The following is a 25,674-nucleotide window of genomic DNA, read 5'->3' on the forward strand; positions in this document are numbered from 1 at the left end:
TGTGCGTGTGGTATTGATAATATTTCTGTTAATGTTCTCCGAGATAATCGTTTCGCTGTAGCAGCTTCTCTTACATTTATCTTTAATTTATTAATTTCAACTGGTGCTGTGCCACTTCGTTCCAAGGAAGGTGTGTAAATCCAATACTTAAGGTGGTGATAGTTCATGTGTTTCTTTCTATAGACCCATCTCATTACTTTCATCTTCATCAAATATTCCAAAACGCATTATTTACAATCATACCATTAAATTCCTTGCTAAAGTATGACACATAGCAACAGTCAGTTTGGTTTTTGTAAAGGCCGCTCTACTGCTATGGGAGCTTTAGATGTCACACAATATATCCTCAGTGGTATATCATATCCTTCTATTTTCCCTTTTATTTACATTTACTTTGTAATGAATTATGTTACGGTAGATTTATTGTAAAAGCTTCGGCTTCAAAGCCCCTTCACCAAATGACTTATCAATTGTTATGTCGTTTCATTGTAAAGTATGCATACAATTGTTGTAATAGTTACATGCCTGAACGAGACAACCAAAGATTATACGTCTGTTCTGTTTGTTTATAAAGTACAATGAGTAGTTTCGTATTCTAAGAGTGCAGAAATTGTTTGTGTATGTCTGTATGTGTTGACAACAAGTGTGTATCGTGTAGTGTTGTAGTACTGATGTAGCAAACAGACCAACGTTGTATCAATGTTTCAATATTATTCCTTGAGAAAAAAGTACACCAAACGACAAAAGACGTTTCCCAATATTTTGGACCAGACCATTCGATAATAGGTTGGTGACAAGTTTAACAACGGTGAAAGATCGGCATAGCCGTATAGCTTAGGGATTAATCATAATAATAATACAAATAATATGTATTCACTAAATTAAATAGGTTAGTGCTGTGAAGTTTTGTTCTCAATATATTTAGAGAGCAACAAAACAATGACTCTTTTAGATTGTGTAAAAGTAAGTTGACACTTGCCATTTAGCCTCTGAAGAAGATCCTACTAGGATCGAAACGTCAGACCAACTTACTTTTACACATTCTCTTACACAGGCTCGCTAGTGGATAAGCAGTTTGCTAACAGTTTTATTTTATTTTGACTCTTTAAGATGCAACACAACTACAAAACACCTCTCTTAATAGTTGAATATACCGACCGGTGAAGAGCGGGACATGATCCAGTTATGAATATATAGACAAGTGATTTCGTCCAAGACTTATTCAGTCATTTGACTTCAAACCGTTTACATCTACAAGTTTACATAACGTTAATTACAATATTGTTTTATCTTGGTTGTTCAAGTTTACCGTACATCACTGTAAGAATGACATTCATGTGTTCCTTGTGCCCGCAAGGGTTTAATCTTCAATATCATCTGCAACGTCATATGACCAGTGTACACGTTGGTGCGAGAGACTTTGTTTGTAAGACGTGTCAAAGATTTTTCTCAAAACGCAATGCCTTAATGCGACACCAGAGTAAACACGATGTAGAGGAAACGATCAACACCTGTACCGTCTGTGAACAGATATTTCTACGAAGAGATGCGTTGGTTAGACACTTAAAGACTCATGATAAGTCGACTAATGAAAAGAGGCCACATAAAAAAGAGGATAAGGGTGCGATCCGATGGAATATGAAAGTCAAAAGCTGACGCGAAGGATCTTGCATACTGCGAATCACCTGCAAATGAGAAATAATTCTACTGATGGTGCCTATGGAACAACCAATACAAGCGGCCATGGCATGGATGACAAATTAAAGCTGGAAAATCCGGTCCGCTATTCTTAGAATCTCCTCTCGCCATTAAGTTTAGGGCGTGTGGACAATTGTGATGTTCAAGATTTAAACGAACTTCTATGAAAAGCATTGGGTGGAAATACGGACTAAACTTCAAACGAAGGGTTAACTGAGACATAGTCTTAATATCCAACTACAGATGATGGCCACTGAAGAACTCGTCCAGGTAACAAACCAGCTTTTCGAAAACCAAACGACGGTTTCAAGAAAAACGTTGAATTTGCGAGGCATTTTAAAGTGACTTGAAGAAATCTTATAGTATGGATTGAAGTATAGATTATGCCAACTGTCATCGCGGGTGGCATGAAGAGGGCATATCCACGATGTAAGATTTTTAATGTGGTACAATAATTTAGACGTGGCATCTTTCTTGTACGCTTTAGAGAAGATTGTTAACGTCTACAAAGAACGGGAGATAGATGTCTTTAAAGTCGGAATATCCGTGCTGGGACTCACCATGAATTTTTTTCAGATGGCAAAAGTCAAACCGTTTTCTTGTTTATCATCGGTTATTTTCCACCGCCATAAAGAGAAAAACAAATCTACAATCAAAAAATTGTTTTGATGCGAACGCAATCTACTTATATCGACCATCATGCAGAACATGCCCAACGGGCCCAGGCTATCTGAGACGTCGGGAAGAAACGGGTTTCAAGGTAGAAAGGAGTCGTCCAGTGTGAGTATCGAGTGGTTAGAGTGGAAGGCTCACGTAGAGAGTGTTCGTATTCGACATCAGTGGAATGATTATGAAAAAACCAGTAGGAATTAGACGTCTACCAGTAGATGGTTATTGTCAAAAAACAAACACCGTTTACCAGTTCCACTGATGCTACTGGCATGCTCACGATTGTAACTTGACAATAAACAAATGTCACACATAGAAAACAGCTACAGTGTTTCGAAGTCCTTAAACGAACGTAAAGAAATCAGTGCCTACATACAATATCTTGGCTTCAACTACGAAGAAATATGGGAATGTCAGTATTGTCAAATAATAAAAAGTTGCCAACATCTCCAACTTTTTCTTCAGTCTTTTTGCTTACCACTCCTACAAGCTAGTAAATTTCAACCGGAAACAATAGTACGTGCCATTTGAGACGATCACTAGTCTTGTTTGGTGTTGTATTGAGTGCGATATTCACGTACCAGATGATCTTAAACCTTAATTTGCGGAAATGTGTCCCATCTTCAAGAATCTGCCAATTGCTCCATTGCGATGGACTTACCTCTAAAAATGTATCTCTATCGTATAACAGTATGCAAAGTTTGGAATGCTTCAATTTAACTACAATTTCTTGGACAAATATTTCGAATGAAACTTTTAGGAGTATGCTGAGATGGACACTAAATCTGCCTATATTGCCATTGCAGCCAAAAAACTAGAAGATTTGCCCAAACCAGACCTGTACGAAGACTATCAACGAAACAAACAACAATGGTTTTTACGTACAGATATGGATGAACAAAAACAGTACGATAAACCTACCCATGGTGTGTTTAGGGTGGAATGGGTAGGAGAAGGCATTGTTGCCCTCAATAGTAAAATGTACTACTGCTTTGGCAGAACAAACAAAGAAAGTTACAGCTGTAAAGGCATCAACCAAAAACGAAATGCCGTCAGAAAGGTTGTGTATGTCCCCCGATTGACTAAAGGGACACACACAACATTGTTTGCCCATGCAGGTCACATACGCGTACATGAAACTTAAAATTTTGTAACGGTATCACATATGTAAATCACATTCTCTTTGTTCTTTAGATACCACCATGGCGACGGTCGGCAATGCTTTTAGACTCATTTCGAGTTTCCCGACGATTGCAAATGGAATAAACAGGGGGATTGGTCTTTTCAACAATGCATTCAAGTCACAGGGTGGACAATTCAATCTCGCGTATGGAGCACTGCAAGATGGGGACGAATTACTCAATCGAGAAAGACAAAGTCCACGTTTCGTGTGGCTTGCATGTCAAACACATCAGTTCACATACCATCGTCAAGAAAATGAAGTGATCACATACGTTGAAGCCTATGATAACTGGGGTGATGGCACAGGTGGGAGTCCAAAACTTACTAGTGGTGGACCAGGGAAGGATCATGTAACAATCGAGGTGACGTCTCACTTCAACAGAGGTTTTGATTTTACTGTTTCGGTGCATGGTCGAAAAAGGTAATTTTTACTGAATGTTGTATTTAATGGCTCGTACGCCTTATTGTGTTTTTAGTTCAGAATTGATCTCATGATTGATAATTAATATGTTATTCTATCATGGATATATTCTCTTCAAACATTATCATACAAATTAATAAATAAATGAAGCATGAAACTTATTGCCGGCAGTTTTCCAATCATGATTTCAAATATTAATGATGTGATATTATGGATCGGAAAGACGTTTAATAATCTAATTGACTATTTTACATCAGTACTTCGGATATCATCAACATAGGCAGTAAACATCAAAGAATGTTGTGGACGAACCTTTCAGGTGATTATAATGAGTTTGGGACATAAGTTATCACCGTTTCGCAAAGTATCATTGAAATATTTGAAATGACACATGAAATAAAAAGTCATTGAAAAATTTGACATATTACAGTACCGCACAAACCGATCGTCAAATCCTGTTGCGATTCGCAAAATAACCGTCTGAAGAATTTTTAATTTTTTCCTGAAAGCAGCACACACATAAGATGCAGATGTTTATTTTGTTATATTCTTATAACAGAATTAAATTATCTAACTTAAAACCATTAATGTGATGTGAAATTTCTAAACAACCCTAAACACGACAACATATATATTCCGTTTAGAGTGAAAACGCATGTTTAAGTACTAATTAATTACAATATATCTAACATGTAGCCTCGCAAAATGAGCAAAGAAAACAGAAATGAGTCTCATTTAATCCTAGTTTACAAAGGCAATACACGTCGAAACATTGAATTACAATTTAATTTATCAAACAGGTACAATATCATGTACTTTCTCATGCTCCTTAATTAATGCTTCCCTTGAACTGATATTTGCATTGACCTTGCCTTATTCTGGGTGTGAAGTTAGTAGTGAAATGGAGGACTGATAATGTTAGTATCAGCGCAATTTCCTACCTATTCAGTCATACCGAAATAAACGACAGAATCAAACTGTCTTCAATGAGTGGGAAATTTATATTAAAGCATTACAATAAGATTGTGGAACGCGAAATATCATTTTATTGCAGGAGATCTATAATAACTCACCACTAAAGAGCATTCAAGTGTTAACCACATACATTACTTAGACAGATTAAGTGGTTTGCAGTTTTGTTTCAATATTAACTACCTGTCTTGCTTAAATGGCCATATAAAGTTGAAAATTGTTATGATAATAATTGTCGAAAAACAATGTGGGATGTCAGATTAGATTATAGCTTCAAGTTAAATTAACACTGAATGATCTGTATTTCATATAAAATGTAAAAACGTTGCGTAAGCATTCAAATAAAGTTTTCCTTAAAAGGTTATAGAGCAGTAATTAAAAGTATTATCTTGTAGCTGGAAGATGATGTACACGGTGCAAAAGCCATCTTCCACTGTACGAATTATCACACGGTGAACTGTTTACCACACGGACTAAAATAATTATCTGTGATATTTGCAATATGTGTGCTGACTCGGTTGTGCCCAAGAAGAATGGAAACTTTGTATAATTAAAAGCAGTTTACATCTTTTTATTTAACTACTGGTGTAAAATTCGGAAGGAGGGTGGAAGCATAATGTCGGTAGTAATGGCGGTAAGAATACTCCAATGGTTTAGGTCTACTTGTGTATTAACTTTTCGACGACCATTGTGGAACTATGTTTCATAAGCTAACAACGCTGTTTTTTATTACGCCAGGTGCTGCTAATTGACATTTTAAGAGATTTTATGTTTACAAATTCAATCCACAAGCGGCTCGCTCTTAGCAAGGTTAGGGAACTTTGTTTAATTGTGTATGTGTAAGTGTGTCATTAACACATAACGTTTAAACCTGAATAAACACCAATCAGTGCCTGCAAGTTTCTCCGGGATGTAATTGCAAGGAAACGTAAGCGAAAGTATTAAATTAACTGACGGGCCGTATTGTAGCCGCAATCTTTTGGAGAGACGTCAACTTATCAGAAACTTGTTTCACTGCTCGGTTCGTTGTTATTTGCACAGTTCAGGTGTTTGTTTTGTTCTTATATAGTTTGGAAACATCCCCTTTAATTGATAATTACTCACTTCTTCACATACACTTGGTAACATAGGCCGTGGTACATCCCTTGATTTCGTTTCATTCCGTGCAACTCAAAGAGGGAGGGGATAATATGTGAATGATAAATATGAAAATATTATTCTGAATGGATATTCAGTTGTCCCCACTTGCGATGCTGGTATATATGCTTAAAAATCGGTAAAAATCTAACAGAAATCGGGTCCTTTTGCGTTATTGTACGAGGCTATTTTCTACCAGTCAGAAATGTCGTACGAGAGACATTCTTGCGGCATACACGAAATTTCGGCGAATCAACCAATCACAACGTTTGTTAATATTGACAGAACAATTGTTCCGAAAACAAAAATGGCCGCGTTCAGTAGTGGAGGTGTTACACGAAAGTCGCTTCGAGAAAACTGTATTATACACGTTAAAGATTGCTCCAAATCAAAATTTATTGAACTGACAAGTAATTCATAAGAGAGATTTAAGAAATTTGCCTTGAAGTGGACACAATTTGATTGCAAGGAGGCAGAAATAGCCAGAAATTCCGCGACGGCGATCGGCCTAACGTTAACAATTTCAGAATGTGTTGGGGAAGTTTACTACATCGAGACATACAGTATGATGATACCACATTAAATGTTACAAACGGTTTTGCGACATAACTAAAGTCAAAAGGCAGGCAAAACTCGCTGAAAAACGCGCTGCAGGTATGTACTAGTATTTTTGTCAAAAATATGTAAGATTCTGTATTAATCCATTTTTTTTTCAACCAGCCCCTTAATTTTAGTTAGGCCTAGGCGGCTAGGCCTTACCACTGTTTTTCCAAATTGCCCACTTGGAAAAAAATGTATGTTCGGCGTAGAGCTCAGCCAATTTGACTAAACTTGACGAATTTTAACGTACACAATATAACCACTATGCAAAGATAATATAGCGATAGAAATATCTTGCTGGTGCAAGGCATAATATCTACTAGTAGTAGGCCTATGTAAATTTTACCCTAATTCAAATCTGGCTTTTCGAATTCAATCCAGAAAAGATATGCTCACACACAGTATAAGGTCTATTAGTAAACAGTTTGACTGTGATGTAAACAGCACCATTGACCAGCATATTTCTTTCAAATGTCTCAACTTGTGGGTTACACCATGCTGACAAAGCAAATTACAGGTTTGATCAAAAACACTGCATATAGCCTACTGCAAATAGCCTACATAGAGCAAATTTATTCAGCAAAATGTAATTTTCTTGTTGTAATTTTCTTGTCATCATTCAAACATGAGCAATATACTTAGTCCTGATACACTGATGGTATGCATGTACTTCTTAGTTCATTATGACTTATGAGAATGGGCCCTCAATAGGAAGAAGACATATGTATAGATTTTTTTTTTTTTGTTACGGCAAATACGGTAAACAAAATAAAAACATTATTTACAAAGGTATATATATGCATTTTGAATTTGGAAATGTAACCTTTTCTGTCAACTTGTGTTAAGATTGCGAGGAAACTTTAAATGCCTTTAAGAAATTCGAAGATTTTGCTAAAGCATGTTGCTGAACATTGGCAATTTATTCTTCCTTCAAATTTTTAAACATAAAAGTTAAACTCTTAATATTATTTTCCTTTTTGATTATTGAATGATACTAATGATTAGGGAGTGAAAGTTGGGGACGAAATGCTTTGAATCTTAAGTAACAAAAACTGTGGAGGCAAATAATCCTTGCTCAAAATTTTGAAACTTACCTTATTTGTTGCAAAACATTATTTAACAGCTATTTTTCTTTTTATTTTACTCATATAGAAACGGATGTAAACAAGCTGAATGATGACGCAGATGAAAACGAACCGCCAAGGAAACGCGCCCTCTGGTCCGACAATACAAGACGAAGTGGTCCAAGAGAGTGGAGGAAACGCCACATGTTTCCGAATGAATGCTTCATCTGTCATTCCGTCAAAATGAAACCTTATAAGTTCACAGGGAAAAGACTGGTAGTGAGACTTATGAGGTGTGAGATTGTTAATGGTGGAAAGGATATAAGAATTGTATACCCAGTTGGTTGCTCTACGGGGCCAAGCGGGCATGAAACCCATGAAATGGATATCAAACTCAAAGACGCTTTTAGAAGGGATTCCAAAGGAACATAGGGCTAAGTCAGTTGATAAAACTAGACAGAGGTTGACGTCAACAAAGATCTTAGGATTGACTTGGCATGCAGAGTCAGACAAATTTCAACTTAAGAAGCCAGTAATGATTAGTAATGTTGAAACCTTAACCAAGCAAATTGTTTTAAGCAAGCTATCATCAGTGTTTGACCCTCTTGGAATTATTGGGCCTATTATAGAAGTAGCTAAGATTGGAATGCAAAATAATTGGGGAAAAAGAACTTGATTGGGATGATCCTAATGTAGGGGGTCTAGAATCTGAAATCAGAAGGTGGTTGGAAAATTTAGTTAATTTAGACAAAATTGATATTGGAATATGCTTGTGCCCAAAGGGTAACGCAGACCAAAGAATGCATGTGTTTTGTGATGCTTCGAGTGATGCATATGCAGCTGTGGTTTATTTAACAACCATGGGGGTAAATGGAATCAGGGTGCAGCTAGTAGCTTCAAAAGCGAAGGTGGCTCCTGTAAAAGCTATAAGCATACCTAGATTAGAGTTGTTTATTTGAGAAACATTACAAAGATTTGTCGTGTGGAAATCCTAGATTAAGTTAAGTTTTTGTGGTAAAGTAAATTTTACTTAGAAGCGGTTATAAATTCCCTTCAGACTGTACACAGTCCAAGATCTATTGCATTTGTATCAGTGAATTTTGGTATAAGAACATACCATATAAGCATACATGTTTAATTTAAGAAAGTGTTCCATGTGTTTGTGTCGAATGTAGACAGAAAGTGTTATATATAAGTTCAATAATATGTGATATAAATACTCCAAAAATATCTTACTGTACATAGATTTGCAGTAATGAAGAAAGATTCTTGATGGTTAATGTATGAGTAAAATGTATTAAGTTTGTTTTGTTTTTAATACTTGAGGTAGAGTACCTCATGGAAGGGGAGAATGTTCTAGAGAGTAAAGTAGTCTTAACAATTTTGCACCTGCTATGTTATGAAAATAGGCAAATGCTTTCAAAATGCCATCTATTGTTTGCCCAACCATTCTGTTTTTGTTATGTAAAATTAGCATGTATTGTATTGAGTTACTGAATAGTGTGTTTTTAGAGACAGTGGTCAGTTGTAAACTGTTCTTCAGAGAGAAAGGTTGAGTGAGAAATGAGTATAAGACAGAACACAACTTGTAAAGACTGAGTAAAAGAGAAAGAGAAAAAGAGAGAGATAGAGAGATGAGCAACAAAATAAACGAGAGAACAAGCAAATTTCCTTTTGAGTATTATTTCACTTTGTCTGGTAAACAATCAGCCTTGGCAGTCATCAGGATGGGAAAGGATTTAATTTTTCCCAATGAACGAAATGCTCATGATCAGAGATTGGAAGTTTTTGTTGTTGTAAATTACTAGAAAAAATTGTATTTGGGATGATGTGGCCATATTTCAGGAAAATTGAGTATTTTACTTGGAGTGCTTTATCAGTCCCCCCCCCCCCCCACCTGGAAGTGTGGTAGTTTTTTGGGGGGGTATTTAATAGTGAATATTGTATTTGGAAGGATGTAAGCATTCTTTCAGGAAAATTGATGAAAGGGAGTCTTATTTTAGCAATGCTTGGACTTAACTAGTAATGGTATCGTGTCGTCCAGGGGAGGTAGTATCTCTCATCTTCTTGCACCTCGAATAGAGTGGATAAGCATCTGTCTTTTGAGTCATCCGGCCGAAGTTGAAAAAGTATTTCACTTTTGAATGAACAAAGTGCTCATAGTGTTGTAGTCAAATTTGGTTTGGGAGGGTATAGCATTCTTTCAAGGCAATTGAGAAAATCTTTATTTAAAGGAAGTCCATGTTACAACCTACTCAGTCCAACTTCTCTAAATACAAACAAAGATGTGGATGAAGTTTTGAAGATTATTTGAAATTTCCTTCCTTTTTGTTCTCTACCATATATACTCAATCCTTTCAACTGATTAAAATGGCCTTAATCAATTAACTGGCTTATAAATTAGTAGGATTTTTAATAATTAATGCTTTTAGATAATTAACTAGTAAACAATGTTTTTTAACTAATTAATCTAATTAACCAATTGGTTAATTAGCTAACATATTTTAGCAGTCATAATTCATTTATGATTTCATTCAAGGTCTGAAATAAAAAAAATTGAGTGAACTCCCATGAAACTTGCAGTGTTAGTGTACTTTCTCACTTCAGTAAAACAGCAGTAGTGGAACTGGTATATGGGTTTTAAGTATGGTAATGTAACTCCCTTTTCCATGAATTTTCTTCTCGCTTAACCACAACCATGCGTGGGGATAAAGCAATTTGTGATTAGCAACTCCTAATTCATCATTCTGTGATAAATTTAGCCCCTCCCTCTATCAGTTGCACGGAAATTGAAAACAGAGCACATAAATGCCCTATGTACCATGGCCTAACACAGTACGGAGGAACGTATCGTCCCTAACAACCACACTAGGTTGTATATGTCATGTCCCCCGATTGACTAGGGGACATACACAACATTGTTTGCCCATGCGGGTCACACAAGAGTACATGAACTGTAGACTTTGTACCAGTAGCACATATGTAAATCACATTCTCTTGGTTCTTCAGAGACCACCATGGCGCTGACCAGCCCTGCTCTTTAGACAGGTTGGGTTGTGGTGCCAATGACCTTTCCAATGGAGCAGCCCAGGTGACTGATACGAATACCGAGGCTAGATCATTCCACTTCGAATTTGGAGTAAAGCGGACTGAGGACGTGTTACTCTATGCAGAATCCAAAAGTACATTTTGCGTGGTGTCGGAATCTCAAACACATCAATGCACATACCATCGTCGAAGAAATGAAGTGATCACATACGTTAAAGTCCATGATAACTTGAGTGATGGCACAGGTGGGAGTTCACAAATTACTAGTGGTGGAATACGTCAGGATCATGTAACAATCGAGGTGACGTCTCAATTAGGCGAGGGGTTTGATTCTTCTGTTTCGGTGTATGGTCGAAAAAGGTAATTTCTACTAAATGTTTCATTAACTGGCTCATACGCCTAATTGTGTTATTACTTCAGAAGTGATCTCATGATTGATAATTAATATGTTATTCTATCATGGACATATTCTCTTCAAAACATTATGAAACAAATTAATAAATAAATGATGCATGAAACCTATTGCCAGCAGTGTTCCAATCATGATTTCAAATATTAATGATGAGATATTATGGATTCGGAAAGACGTTTAATAATCTAAAGGACTCTTTTACATCAGTACTTCGGATATCATCAGCGTAGGCAGTAAACATCATCGAATATTGTAGGCGAACCTTTCAGGTGATTATGATGATTTTGGGACATAAGTTATCACCGTTTCGCAAAGTATCATTGAAATATTTGAAAAGACACATGAAATAAAAATTCAATAATTGTGTTTACATAACACAGTACCGCACAAACCGATTGTCAAATCCTGTTGCGATTCGAAAGATAACCGTCTGAAGAATGTTTAATATTTCCCTAAAAGCATACACATAACATGCAGATGTTTATTTGGTTATGTTCTTATAGAAAAAAACTAGCTAACTTAATACAATTAATATGATGTAAAATATCTAAAGCAACCCTAGCCCTAACAATTCTTTGTTCTTTGAATACTCCAGGCGCTGCTAATTGACATTTTAAGATATTTTATGTTTACAAATTCAATCCACAAACGGCTCGCTTTAATCAAGGTTGGGGAACTTCGATTAATGGTGAATATGTTAGTGTGTCACCAACACATTGCGTATCAACCAAAATAAACACCATCCAGTGCCTGCAAGTTTCGCTGGGATATATTTACAAGGATTACTAAGCGAAAGTATTAAATTAAACACACGGGCCGTGTTATAGCTGCAATATCTGGAGAGACGTCAACATATCACAAACTTATTTCACTGCTCGGTTCGTTGTTATTTGCACAGTTCAGGTCTTTGTTTTGTTCTTATATAGTTTGGAAACAACCCCTTTAAATGATAATTACTCACTTCTTCACAGACACTTGGTAACACAGTACGGAGGAACGTATCGTCACTAACAACAACAACACTAGGTTGTGTATGTCCCCCGATTGACTAGGGTGACATATTCAACATTGTTGCCCATGCAGGTCACACAAGAGTTCTTGAAACTGTAGACTTTGTACCGGTATCAAATAATTATGTAAATCAAATTCTATTTGTTTTACAGGTGGTATTATGCCTTTATACGGTTCTTCTGCTGCCGCTGGTGTTGCTGCTGTTTTGGGATACAATAATAATAATCAGCAGTTATTTTTACGACGCTTAAGCGACCACAAATGTGGGAGAAACACTCAAGGCCTTATGGATTACAACTTACACGTTTGGGTGGCTCAAATTTTAAGTTGTTACTTATTCAGTTGTTTAGTTGTTAGTTGTCAGCTGTTAGTTATTGTTCGGTCAATTTTAGCTAGCTTGTTGTTATTTTAGCCTTTTGATATAGTGTTCTGCGTTAATAAATAGAAGACAATTTTAATAGTCGTGTTTCGTGACTTATTTTCGGAGCTACTATATGGTATTCTTTGAACATTAAACATTTCCGTTAACATTTCTACAAATTACGGTTGAACATTTTCGTTTAAAGTTTCTTCAATTTGGTAGCTACGGTACAATATTTTATTCTATCATGGACATATTCTCTCCAAACATTATCATACAAATTAATAAATAAATAAAGCATGGAACTTATTGCCGACAGTGTTCCAATCATGATTTCAAATATTAATATTGTGATATTATGGATTCGGAAAGACGTATAATAATCTAATTGAACGACAAGGCGAATACCAACAATGTACTAGAAAGGCAAATTAGATTTAGACGATTTTCATTGGAATAGGGAGCTTTTTCATACCGAGACAATTATTATAAAGCAACGATAATATATTTCAGTACCTTAAAACAAATTTAGGCGATTTATAGAACGTGTGATGAGTTGTTAAGCTATTTAGCCATTCACATAAGCTATTCACATACATAACTACTTTGTGTTAAGATGATTAGATAATTTACTTCTAACCATCAACAGACCATTAGGTTAAGGCTCGGTCTGGATATTAACGTCGGGCATTTGTGTGACCTCAAAGCGTTTGGAACTCTACAATGCGAAGAATGATTGTAAGCCAAGCTTGGTCGCTTCTACTATTAGAAATGCTTTACATAAATCGTCATTATTTGCTAAATGTATGGGGTTGATGCATTACCCTGTGCGTGTTTTAAGGTAAAACCACCTACATAATGTTCAGGTTAGCTCTAAAAGCTAAATTACTGTTTTATTTTGGTCAATGGAAAACGTGTTTAGTCTTAGCTATAGTATGCATTCTTTAGAATGGAAAGAGATATCGACTGAGGTAAATGTATTCCTCAAATTCCACTGCTGTTATTATTCTTGCGGAAGTCGTATGTGCAATATGTAACGAGTTCGGAAGTGTCCGTTTGACTCGCAATATCTTATGTAGATATACTGTGGACATAATACTCCTTTTGTTTACGACGAACGATCACACTGTTGAGTGGGTTAGGCAATCAGATTGTGCGAAATTCGATGCGTTTTCGTCCGTGATGATGGAAATCAATTGTACAATGTTGTAGTAGAGACATATAATTTAATACATAAAGAAAAGTATGAAACCTTACATACATTTGTTAAATAACACAAGTAAGGTTTATTTAGCGTAAAGCCAGTTGTAAACTCATAGCCCAACTCAGGAGTAACGTCACAAAATCCTAAGCATGTAGTTTTCAAAACACAAAATTTGGCAAAGGGTTAATTAGTCCTACATGCACGCATGCAGGCATGTACGGACGCAAGCACTTGTTTGGGTATATTAGAGAACTGAAAGGGAAGGAATGTCTTTCTAGCAATAGAATTGTCGTTTCAAGAAATGCCATTAACTGTAGACTGTTAGGTTCGTTTCTATGATACACCAACAGTTTTTTTACAATATGTTTTATATTTAAAAGAGGTTATAAAGAGACGCGTTTACCAAAATTTCTAGATTTGTATTATATCCAAGAGATGAGCGTACAACACTCTCCTCACTGATGTCCCGCAGTGACATTTTCATTAAGCCAGCCGACAAAGGTTCTGCAGTTGTCATCCAGGATCGACAGAATAGCATCATAGAAGCCATGCGTTATCTCTCCAACAGTGATATTTACACTCTTCTTGACTCTAATCCCACAGTTATTTTCTTCCAGCAGATAAAACAGCCCATCACTGATATGTACCAGCGGAACCAGATCTCTAAGAAGGCTGTTTCTTTCCTTTCTCCCACAGACTGTAAGGCAGCCAAGTTATATCTCCTGACCAAAAATTCACAAGCCTGGTCACCCTGGTAGGCCTATCATCTCAGTCAATGGGTCCCCACCGAGAAGATATCATTGTTTGTGGAACACTTTATCAAACCTCTTGTTCCTCAGATTAATTCTTATATCCATGACACTCCAGATTTACTCAGGAAACTTGAAGATATCAAGAACCAAATCCCAAGTACAGCCATCAACGGTACTTTCGACGTCACCTCTCTGTACACTAACATCCGTCATGCTGAAGGTATCGCAGCCACGTGTGCAACCCTAAGGAGGTCCATCCTTGTCCACCCATCTCTGACATCAAAGTTCTTATTATGCAACAGGTTCTTACCAAAAACAACTTCACGTTCATAGACAAGCATTACCTTCAATGACACGGGACTGTCATGGGAACCAGGATGGCTCCTTCCTATACATGCCTGTTTATGTCTAGCCTTGAAGAACGCATGCTCAGTACAGCTCCCTGCCGTCCCCTTATCAGGTGGCGCTACATTGATGACCTCTTCTTCGTTTGGACCAGTGATGAGGATAGCCTGTCACCTTCATCAATCACATCAATTCTTTCAATAGCACTATCAAATTCATCTCTGATTACTCTCACCAACAGATTAACTTCCTCGATGTGACTGTTTGCAAGGAACGCGGTTCTCTCTATACAGACCAAGCCCACAGGCACACACCATTATCTCCATTCTTCAAGCTGCCATCCCCGTCACTGCAAGTCTGGAATTACCTACAGTAAAGCACTTCGTCTTTGTCGCATTTGCTCTAACAATTCCTCTTTCATTCGCCATACAGATGCTTTGGAAAAACACCTTACTGTCAGGGACCATAGCGTCAGCAGGGTGCCTGAAGCCATTCAGAGAGTCCGCTCCATTTCCAGATCATCTACTTTGGCAGTGAAAGACAAAAAGGGACGAGATTGCGACAACAAGCTGCCCCTGGTTGTTACTTTCTACCCAAATATTCCTCCTCTTCAGAAAATCACCTCTAACAACCACAATATTCTCCTCACTTCAGATAGACTTCAACGAGCCGTCCCTGAAAAAACCCATCGTAGCCTACAGACGACCACGCAACCTACGAGACCTTCTTGTGCGTGCTGCTGTTCCACCTCTAACTTCTAATCATACACCCATTCAGCATGACACTTTCAAATGTGATCGTACTTCTAGATGCATCGTCTGCAGCCACCACATTGTTGAATCCAATTCCATCACCAGCGACAGCATGCTACTCACACACAAGACTAAGGGTCACATCACTTGCACTACCACCAATGTCATCTATCTGATCTCTTGTAAAGTTTGCGGCATCCAGTATGTGGCGAAACCAAAACCACCCTCACGAAGTGATTCTATGGTGACAGATCCACAGTCAAATCCATGAAGACTGAGACCCCTGACGGAGAACATTTTAACCTTCCCAACCATACCATTAACGACATGTCCCTACAGGGGATTGAATCCTTAGGTAGCCGTCCTGACCTAGTACGAATCAGCAGAGGGAGGCTGTGAATGCGACGCCATCGCACCATTGAGCCTCATGGGCTCAACATTCAGGAAGGACATGACTAACTTTTCTTCTATCCCCCACTCCTTCTCCCCATGTTCCCTCCCCACCCCTTTACTCTTCTTGTCATAGCTCTCTTCCCCTCCTTTGTTCTCCACAGCTTTTCTGTCTTTGTCCCTCTCCAGATTATTCCCTACCCTGTTCCTTTAATCCTCTCTTTGTCCCTCCACTGTTTATCTCCTACCTCTCCTGTTCCCCTGTTGCTTTCTTCTCTCTATACCTTGTCTACTTATAATCCACTTACATCTATCTCCTTGTGTTCACCATGCTCATTAACCTGTTTGTATTCTGTGCGTATTTTGTCCTTTCCGCTACTGTTACTTGTCATTTAGCCTCTGAAGAAGATCCTGCTAGGATCGAAACGTCAGGCCAACTTACTTTTACACATTGTAATTTGTATTATATGTATATCATATTCGACAAAGAACAAAAGGCTGCCTTTTCTCCCCTGCATGGTTTAATTGTGTTACATGACCGTTTCAAAGATGAAGACAAACATTCGTATAATTACGATGATGAATCGACTATCAAGTCAAGAGGATGACTTTATAAAAAAGATCTTTGGTTCGTGAACGCTGAAGTACAAGAATATAAAGCTGGTTCAATACTTATATGAGATTAATGATTGATATACGTTCAGGCGCAAGTCATTGCTGCTATCTTATTAAAGGGAATTACAGCTAATGTCAACAATGGGCATTTTGGTATTATTGTGTAGTATTCATTTAGTAACGTTATGGCTATATTTAACTCCTGGAGAAATTGTAGTTTTTGATTTGCGAATACTTCCTAAGCATATTAAAAAATACTATTCTAACATGTTCAAAAACATCCCAAACTGCCATTCTCGTTTATTCCTGTTTGAGTTTGGGGGAGTGAACGTTTCTTGTGTTGAGCGCAGCGTTTACTGAACAAGAATGGTTTCTTCTATTTTCATATAATCTGATTAATGACGTTTCTCGTCAAAACGGTATTCAACTGCACAACTATGTGTCCGTCTTTGAAAGTCCAAATCACCAGCAACCCTTAAAAAATTTTATAGACCAGTTCTGGGTCACAGATATTATCACGTGGTACATAATTAAAGGCCAAAATGAGAGTAGGCCTATATGAGCCATAATTAGTTTGAAAGAAGAGTTTTTAATGAAATTAGTGACGTATCAGTGTGATGTTATTTAAGATTCCAGCAAATTATTATCAATTTGCGCAACTTACTTTGCTATCGATTCGCTTTTCCACAAAAAAAGTATTGTCATTCAGATATGAATTTGAAGTATTGAGCTGTTTAAAACGACAATATGGACCTAGGTATTTGTCTCTGCTATATGTATTGTGATATCCACGTAAAATATTTACTGAGTTAATATTTGATTGAGTTGGAATATCTTTCTCCATGTTTCCGGAATCTTTAGTGTAATCATTGAAATAAAATAAGCTTAGCTGATATCCTTTCCATTGATTTAGTTCAGTTGTATTATCATTTGTATAGACCGACACACTTTCAAACCTTAAAGACGCTAAATACATATTTCATGATAGTTGTTTCCCTATTGGAAGTTAGTAGGACTACATCCTGTGGTTACAGAACCGACACAAGGTTGAATTTCTTATTTGGAATAGAGATCAAGCTAGTTTGGAAATTAAATCAAGACATCGTCATTCGCAAAGGATTCGTTTCCAAGTTAACATTCACTTCAAAGTAAATTAATTTTCATATTTAGAATTACCAAGGTTTTTAACGTTGGAGATTTTAGAAAAAATGTATCATTGAAACTGAAATGAATCGTAAGGAAATTAAGCAGAAAACACAACTGATTTCCTTATAGGGCGATTTATTTCACGTTCTAAAGTAAGCGTTTTCAGTCTCAGCCTACTTTTCCAATATATCTGTCAGAATGTTCCTTTAATTTATTAAATTGAAGTAATAGCGGTATATACGAAGTATTGCGGTATTCATTAGCCAGATCATTTGAGATAATAAAAGGCATATACGATTTCTCGGAACCATCAGAAAATCCGTAGAACTTATCAAATTTACGTCTAATCCAAATCAAGATTGTACTGTTATCAATCGGGATAGAGATATCGTGGCGTTGTCCAATATCCCGTACTATGACGTCATAAACTGACGAAAATATGACGTCATAAACTGATTAACCTTGGTGAATTTCTCGACAGTGCTTACAACTAAATGACGACACAGTATTGTTTGAGATTGCTTTCTTTCCATTACCATTTATAACATATCAGCTCATGAGTTGCCTTTTCACATCAAACTTAGTTACCCTCTTATGCGGACAGCCTAACCAACTAGGCCATGGACACTGATTGTTTGTCCAGAGGTTTGAAACCAGTACAAAAGTACGTCATTCCATTGTAAGGTTTTGCAACCTGTATGGAGCAATGCTAGTTTTGTGTTGATGGGGTGTTTTTACATTGTGGTACAACTCTTGGACGTACATTTGGTAAAATGATAAAGTTAAAAGTTGCTGACCTCAAGCGAGACGACCAAATAGTGATGTGTGTTTCGTTTTGCCATCCGTGTTGGCACACCATTGTTTTGAAATTAAGTAAGTGAAAGCCATGGAAAATGTCATTGATGTGTTTGATGTCATTTGATGTCATTTGATGTAATTGATGTGATTGATGTAATTGATGTGATTAATGATTAATGATTATCAATTTGCGCAACTAACTTTGCTATCGATTCGCTTTTCCACAAAAATGTTTTGTCATTCAGATATGAATTTGAAGTATTGAGCTGTTTAAAACGACAATATGGACCTAGGCATTTGTCTCTGCTATTTGTATTGTGATATCGCACGTAAAACATTTATTGAATTAATATTTGATTGAGTTGGAATATCTTTCTCCATGTTTCCGGAATCTTTAGTGTAATCATTGAAATAAAATAAGCTTAGCTGATATACTTTCCATTGATTTAGTTCAGTTGTATTATCATTTGTATAGACCGACACACTTTCAAACCTTAAAGACGCTAAATACATATTTCATGATAGTTGTTTCCCTATTGGAAGTTAGTAGGACTACATCCTGTGGTTACAGAACCGACACAAGGTTGAATTTCTTATTTGGAATAGAGATCAAGCTAGTTTGGAAATTAAATCAAGACATCGTCATTCGCAAAGGATTCGTTTCCAAGTTAACATTCACTTCAAAGTAAATTAATTTTCATATTTAGAATTACCAAGGTTTTTAACGTTGGAGATTTTAGAAAAAATGTATCATTGAAACTGAAATGAATCGTAAGGAAATTAAGCAGAAAACACAACTGATTTCCTTATAGGGCGATTTATTTCACGTTCTAAAGTAAGCGTTTTCAGTCTCAGCCTACTTTTCCAATATATCTGTCAGAATGTTCCTTTAATTTATTAAATTGAAGTAATAGCGGTATATACGAAGTATAGCGGTATTCATCAGCCAGATCATTTGAGATAATAAATGGCATATACGATTTCTCGGAACCATCAGAAAATCCGTAGAACTTATCAAATTTACGTCTAATCCAAATCAAGATTGTACTGTTATCAATCGGGATAGAGATATCGTGGCGTTGTCCAATATCCCGTACTATGACGTCATAAACTGACGAAAATATGACGTCATAAACTGATTAACCTTGGTGAATTTCTCGACAGTGCTTACAGCTAAATGACGACACAGTATTGTTTGAGATTGCTTTCTTTCCATTACCATTTATAACATATCAGCTCATGAGTTGCCTTTTCACATCAAACTTAGTAACCCTCTTATGCGGACAGCCTAACCAACTAGGCCATGGACACTGATTGTTTGTCCAGAGGTTTGAAACCAGTACAAAAGTACGTCATTCCATTGTAAGGTTTTGCAACCTGTATCGAGCAATGCTAGTTTTGTGTTGGTGAGGTATTTTTACATTGTGGTACAGCTCTTGGACGTACATTTGGTAAAATGATAAAGTTAAAAGTTGCTGACCTCAAGCGAGACGACCAAATAGTGATGTGTGTTTCGTTTTGCCATCCGTGTTGGCACACCATTGTTTTGAAAATTAAAGAAGTGAAAGCCATGGAAAATGTCATTGATGTGTTTGATGTCATTTGATGTCATTTGATGTAATTGATGTGATTAATGTAATTGATGTGATTGATGTCATTAACCAATTATATTTTTGTTTTCTATCTTTGTCTCTCTCAGTTAATTGGTATTTACCCCATGAATTTTTTTATTCAAAGACCGACGTCAATGTTACGAAAAACATAGAAATAAATTTCCCTAAAAGAACTGATAAAAGCCATGTTTATGTGTCTATTTTGTTTGAAGCGTTTTGCACAATTCAGAATTTCGTCAACAGGGCCCCCTTTAACCATTCAAACTAAAAACCAGTGTCGTAAAGAAGAAATGTAACAAATTCATACAAATCTTTGTTTGACAAAAGAGAAAAATATTTATTGCATTTTTTTTCGATGATCAGCTTTGCCTAGCAAGGAAAATATAACATACACCAAGCAAACACGTACTCGAGAAAAGAAATAATCAGTCCTTTTGAGGAGTGGTAAGTATAGAACAATTTGATATGCTTACACCATAAAGTTAACTACATAAACAGTTGACACCAATTGAAAATTGATATCTAACTTATCAATGGAACTTTCCATGTATGTATATATATATATATATATATCTATATATATATATATATATATATATTTATATATATATATATATATATATATATATATATATATATATATATATATATATATATATATATATATATATATATATATATATATATATACTTTCGGTGATCATGCACTGAAGAAGAGCTAGTTTTGCTCGAAAGCTCTGCAAAAACCAAACATTGGCTGTTTTACTTCCAATCACTTACCTAATTCAATTATTGTATCTCACTCGAGATCCAGCCTTTCTCTAAATGCAGCATAGTTGTTTAACAGTTTTTCCGTTATTCCTATATATATATATATATATATATATATATATATATATATATATATATATATATATATATATATATATATAGATAAGGATATATATATATATATATATATATAGATAAGGATATATATATATATATATATATATATATATTAATATTTTGTAATAATTTATTCAGGCGAGTAAGGTCTAGGAACATCTATTAACAGAAATAGTCCTACGGCAGAACAATTTGACATTTTATATCGAAGAGAAAATAGCTTCTACTTAGTTGAAACCCTATCTCGGTATCGTTCTCAACTCTATATATGTTCTTTGAATGTAACTTTTTCTTTACCATTTAGGATATGGTTTCGACCTCAAGATGCAGTACTTCCAGCACTGTCTTAAAATTGGTCACTATTAAGACTAATTTATAATATCAGGCTCTTCTAAAAAGAAAAGATTTTAATTCACAAACTAAACCGGGTATAATTCAAACTAAAAGAACCATGTTAAAATAATCGGAAGACTGGCACTGATAAATCAACGCTCATTTTTTAAGATCCCAAAAATATTCCCCCAAAAGTTTATTCTTTCGACGGATGAGAAGTCTCTTTGCAAACTTTATTAAAAATGTCTTTTTTAGCGACTTCTTTGAAAATAGTGCCAAAACACACTAGTCTGCCATATCATGACAACACCTTTGGTAGGTTTGCATCATAAGTAAAGTGAAATTTCATTTCATGCATATAACGTTCGTTAATCATGACCAACATGATTCTCAAAAGATATTTCTAAAGTTTTCTTGTGTAATATTTTTGCTCACTTTGCTGTCAAGATAACATATCTCCGGCAAAAGAACAACCAAAACTGTACCAAATATGATGAAAAAGAAAAACAATACTGCATGCAGAGAAAAAAAAGAGGAAAAAAGAAGTTCTACAAATTTGTATGGTCCCCTAACCCCTTACCCTTAAAATGCTACATTTCTCGATATGATGCAGGTCACTAAAAGTCCTTTTTTGCTGCAATACAGACATTACCTAAACATGCTTATTATTAAAATTGGTATAAATATAGAAAATATAAGGACTGGTCCACTTAAATTACCAAAATAGTGTCTCATAGTGTCCAGAGACCAGTGTAAATAGCCTCCAGTTTTCTTTTTTGATTTCTATGGAAACAAGAAAAATCATATGAAAATACTTCAACACTGACATTAACATTTTTCAATCATGGTTTTTACTCTAAAGTGACATTAGTATTGATATTGACAAAAAATCCCCCTACGTCACAAAACAACTCGAGAGCTAATAAATTATTTCAACATTTTCATTTAATATAATACATAAATGAATCATTTCCTTGGATCAAATAAAATGATAGTTTGAACAATACTCTCCTGGTTGACAAAATTCCTGCAAAGTAGCACCCAACAAAAGTAGCACTCAACAAAATTGAACAATTATATATTTGGTTGGCCTAATGAAAGTTATCAAACTTCTCGTTTTCATTTAATTTATTTACATATTTTCATTTATTGAATTTTGTGTATGTGTGTGTATGTGTCTCAAATCTCAAAGGCGCATATATAAGCAATTTACAGAGATAACTAAGATCATTTTCCATTTCATGGCAACTCTCTTTTTAATAGCAGTATCATTAAAACATCTCTGATGACACTAATTAACAAAGAATCAAAACCATTTTGTGTTTTGAGTTATTGTTTAAATGGAGGCATAACCCTGACGACACTAAACCTTCTTTTTTCTTCAGCTCAGCGATAACTCTATGAGACTCCCTTCCAATTGTTAATTTTATTTTCTAATTCTAAAAGCTTCAGTAACAGTATCTATAGCATCCATTTTATCTACCGAAAGGTCAAACCAGATATTAGGCATTGAAGTCAATGGTTTCGACCCGAAAGACGTAGACATTTCCAACTTCAGCGACTGGGAAATATTCCTTCAATTACAAACCTACTACTCCTTTGTTCATGATTGTAGATTGGAGCGCACTTGGAGGTATTTTACTCACATATTTTAATCCGGAACTTTGAAAAAATGATGTTATAGCTTGACTTTCTTTGGTCACAGGGCTAAGGTATGTTTCCACTTCTTTTCTTCTCCACCAGTTCTTTGAATTTTTGCTTAAGAAAAAATTGAGAGAAGATTGTGATTTAATAGTTGTTTGAAGAGTAAAACAAATCAGATAAACAATCACTCTAAAAGCTTGTTATTATCCCAAACAAAGAGGACATTTCCTATGCATTTCCATCATCTGTTCTTGACAAAGTTACAAGAAGATGCAAAGCCAACCATCGTCTTAGGTTTAACGAGACTAAAAATGATCTTCAAACTTTTCGATTAGTTTCAGCAATTTACAGTACTTTGCAACTGTGTCTCTTCTACAGTAAATTCATAGGTAAAAAACTATTACTGACTTAAACCTTGAAGAGTAAAATGATTGTTGCCATGGTTTCCATTTTAAAGAATCTGAAGTTGACATTAAATAGAAAAGTTTACACATTCAATCTATCATAGCAACTTTTATCACCTAAGATTGAAGAATTAAAAAAAGAGATGTTTTCTGGAGAGAGAAAAAGAAAAGAAAAAAGATCACTTACCTCCAAGAAGTGAAATGATAATGGTATAGCTTTGCTCGGATGAACTTTGATGGAGACTTTGGGAATGGATTATGGTCGATAAGATCGAGAACTGCAACCAAATGGAAAAGATAATCAGACGAAAGCTTAATAAGGCACAACAAGAGTGTCAACAAGAAAGCAGACCAGCTGATGCAAAGTCTTCTGCAGGCAAGGCCAAATCAATATCAAACAAGTTTCGAGAGTGTGTAAAAGTAAGTTGGCCTGACGTTTCGATCCTAGCAGGATCTTCTTCAGAGGCATAATGACAAGTAACAGTAACAGAAGGGACAAAAACACACAGAGAATACAGATAGGTTAATTGAGCATGGTGAACACAAAGAGATAAATGTAAGGGGATTAGTAGACAAGGGATGGAGAGAAGAAAGAAACCAACCAACAGGGGAAGAGGAGAGGTGGGAGATAAACAGTGTAGGGACAAAAAGAGGATTAAGGGAAGGGGAAAAGTTTGGAGAGTATCCTGGCACGCCTACAATGCCCAATTTGGGAAACTTAAGATTACATCCTATGCATCCTGGCTGCAGGATGCTGCAGCCCCCTCAGCAGCTCCCCATTCTTGGTAAATTACCTAACAGGGATTTGTATCTTCTTGAGGAGGAAATGTATACACTTGTTTCTCCAATGCAGTGTTACAGGGAGAAAAGCTTTTGAAGGCCTACTCCAGCGTGTGTAATATGTGATTCCTGCAAGGTGTGCAAAAGAAGATGCAATTCTCCCTTTCACTTACCCTGTACATAAACTGAATATGAAATTGTATAGCAACTGGTTTGCACCTAGAAAGTAATGCCATTTTCATCATTGGAAACCAACAATACTATCACACTTTCTCATGTCTACATAAGAATTAAAGCCACAATTATCTATTGTTATCAAGTTTTCAGAGCTATTTGCTATCAGATTGGAATAAAAACTTCTCAATCATCGGAACAGGTTTTGAGGGAAATTCACAGAAAGTCCTCGTGGGAATTCACCGTGTAAAAATTTAATTGTAGAAACAAAAACAGAAAATACAGAAGAAACAGTGGAGAGGTGTGAAACAAAATATAAATGTAATGAGTACAGCAGTGTTTGACTTTTCTTTTCATTTTGAAGTACCCATTTGTATCAGGAGAACTCTGTTGTTTGCTTTATATGGACAATCTTCTATCTTGGAATAGGTAACTACAAATTACCGGAGGTTCCAAGGCGTGGGTATCAAAGAACCTACGCAGGCATGAATTTCTTATTCTAGAGCCAGAGTGTAAATGTCTCTTGTATTTTCAATCAGGTCAGAGTTACAATACAACGGAAAGTGTATTGATTAGAATAGTATGTATAGCACTTTCAATTACGTAATTAGCTTGGCACAGATATATTTCAAGGTACACTATATGTTCTTGAATATATAACAGGCAACACCAGGAAATCGTCCCTTCGTAGCAAACATGGTTTGTTAGAAATTCAGCAAGAGTTTCCACATCGTTAAAGCTGTTAGAAAGTTATATTCAACAAACTCTGAGATATTTTTTTACACTTGTCCTGAGTAGCTTCAGTGAAGAGTATCTGATACCCAGACAGATATCACTGGAAAGTAAAAGATCACGAAGAAACCGAACACTAGAATAGAGGTCGTTCCCGAAACCACAATTATATAGTGAGACAGATAAACAGAGTATGCAGACCTACAAGAGGCTCTTCAACAAAATATAGGTTCGTTAAAGGTTGTACATGAAGAAATGAAGGTTTTTAAAGGCTTCAAACATGAAAATAATGGTTTTAAAATTCAAAAAGGAAGTTAATTTGTAACATACTCACCATCTATGCCTATTTTTACATCATCTGTGGCCCTTATTTCAAATACCTGACTTACATTAACTGTTATTTGTGAGTCTGTTTTGTATCACCGCATGGATCATGCCCGGCTGTCCACAAAACCTGAATGGACAATGGTTAGCAAGACTAAATACAATATTCCTTCTCTAAACTAAATCGTATAAAACAATTTTTTAC

At 35.9% G+C, this 25,674-nt stretch overlaps 2 protein-coding genes across 5 annotated transcripts in view; one reads left to right on the forward strand and one right to left on the reverse strand.

Moving 5' to 3' along the window:
- Positions 1–20,396, forward strand: part of LOC139969551 (uncharacterized) — a 43,659-nt gene extending 23,263 nt beyond the window's left edge. For both annotated transcript variants that reach the window (XM_071974645.1, XM_071974646.1), the window contains exons 2-4: positions 3,562–3,970; positions 10,753–11,151; positions 12,367–20,396. In XM_071974645.1, coding sequence (XP_071830746.1) covers positions 3,570–3,970; positions 10,753–11,151; positions 12,367–12,433 — 867 coding nt within the window. In that variant the 5' untranslated portion in view covers positions 3,562–3,569 and the 3' untranslated portion in view covers positions 12,434–20,396. The remainder of the gene's footprint in view (positions 1–3,561; positions 3,971–10,752; positions 11,152–12,366) is intronic.
- LOC139969548 (lipase maturation factor 2-like) overlaps positions 1–25,674 on the reverse strand; it is a 308,807-nt gene that overhangs the window by 230,219 nt on the left and 52,914 nt on the right. Inside the window, exons 12-13 of one of the 3 annotated variants that reach the window (XM_071974638.1) lie at positions 23,647–23,737; positions 22,977–23,169 (exon numbers count right to left, since the gene is read on the reverse strand). The exons of the other annotated variants lie outside the window; for them this stretch is intronic. Of the exons in view, the coding sequence (XP_071830739.1) occupies positions 22,992–23,169; positions 23,647–23,737 (269 nt within the window). The 3' untranslated portion in view covers positions 22,977–22,991. Of the gene's footprint in view, positions 1–22,976; positions 23,170–23,646; positions 23,738–25,674 lie in introns of those variants that run through there. 3 annotated transcript variants of the gene reach the window in all.

The sequence above is a fragment of the Apostichopus japonicus genome, chromosome 7 (assembly GCF_037975245.1).
Source record: "Apostichopus japonicus isolate 1M-3 chromosome 7, ASM3797524v1, whole genome shotgun sequence".
Classification (NCBI taxonomy): domain Eukaryota; kingdom Metazoa; phylum Echinodermata; class Holothuroidea; order Aspidochirotida; family Stichopodidae; genus Apostichopus; species Apostichopus japonicus.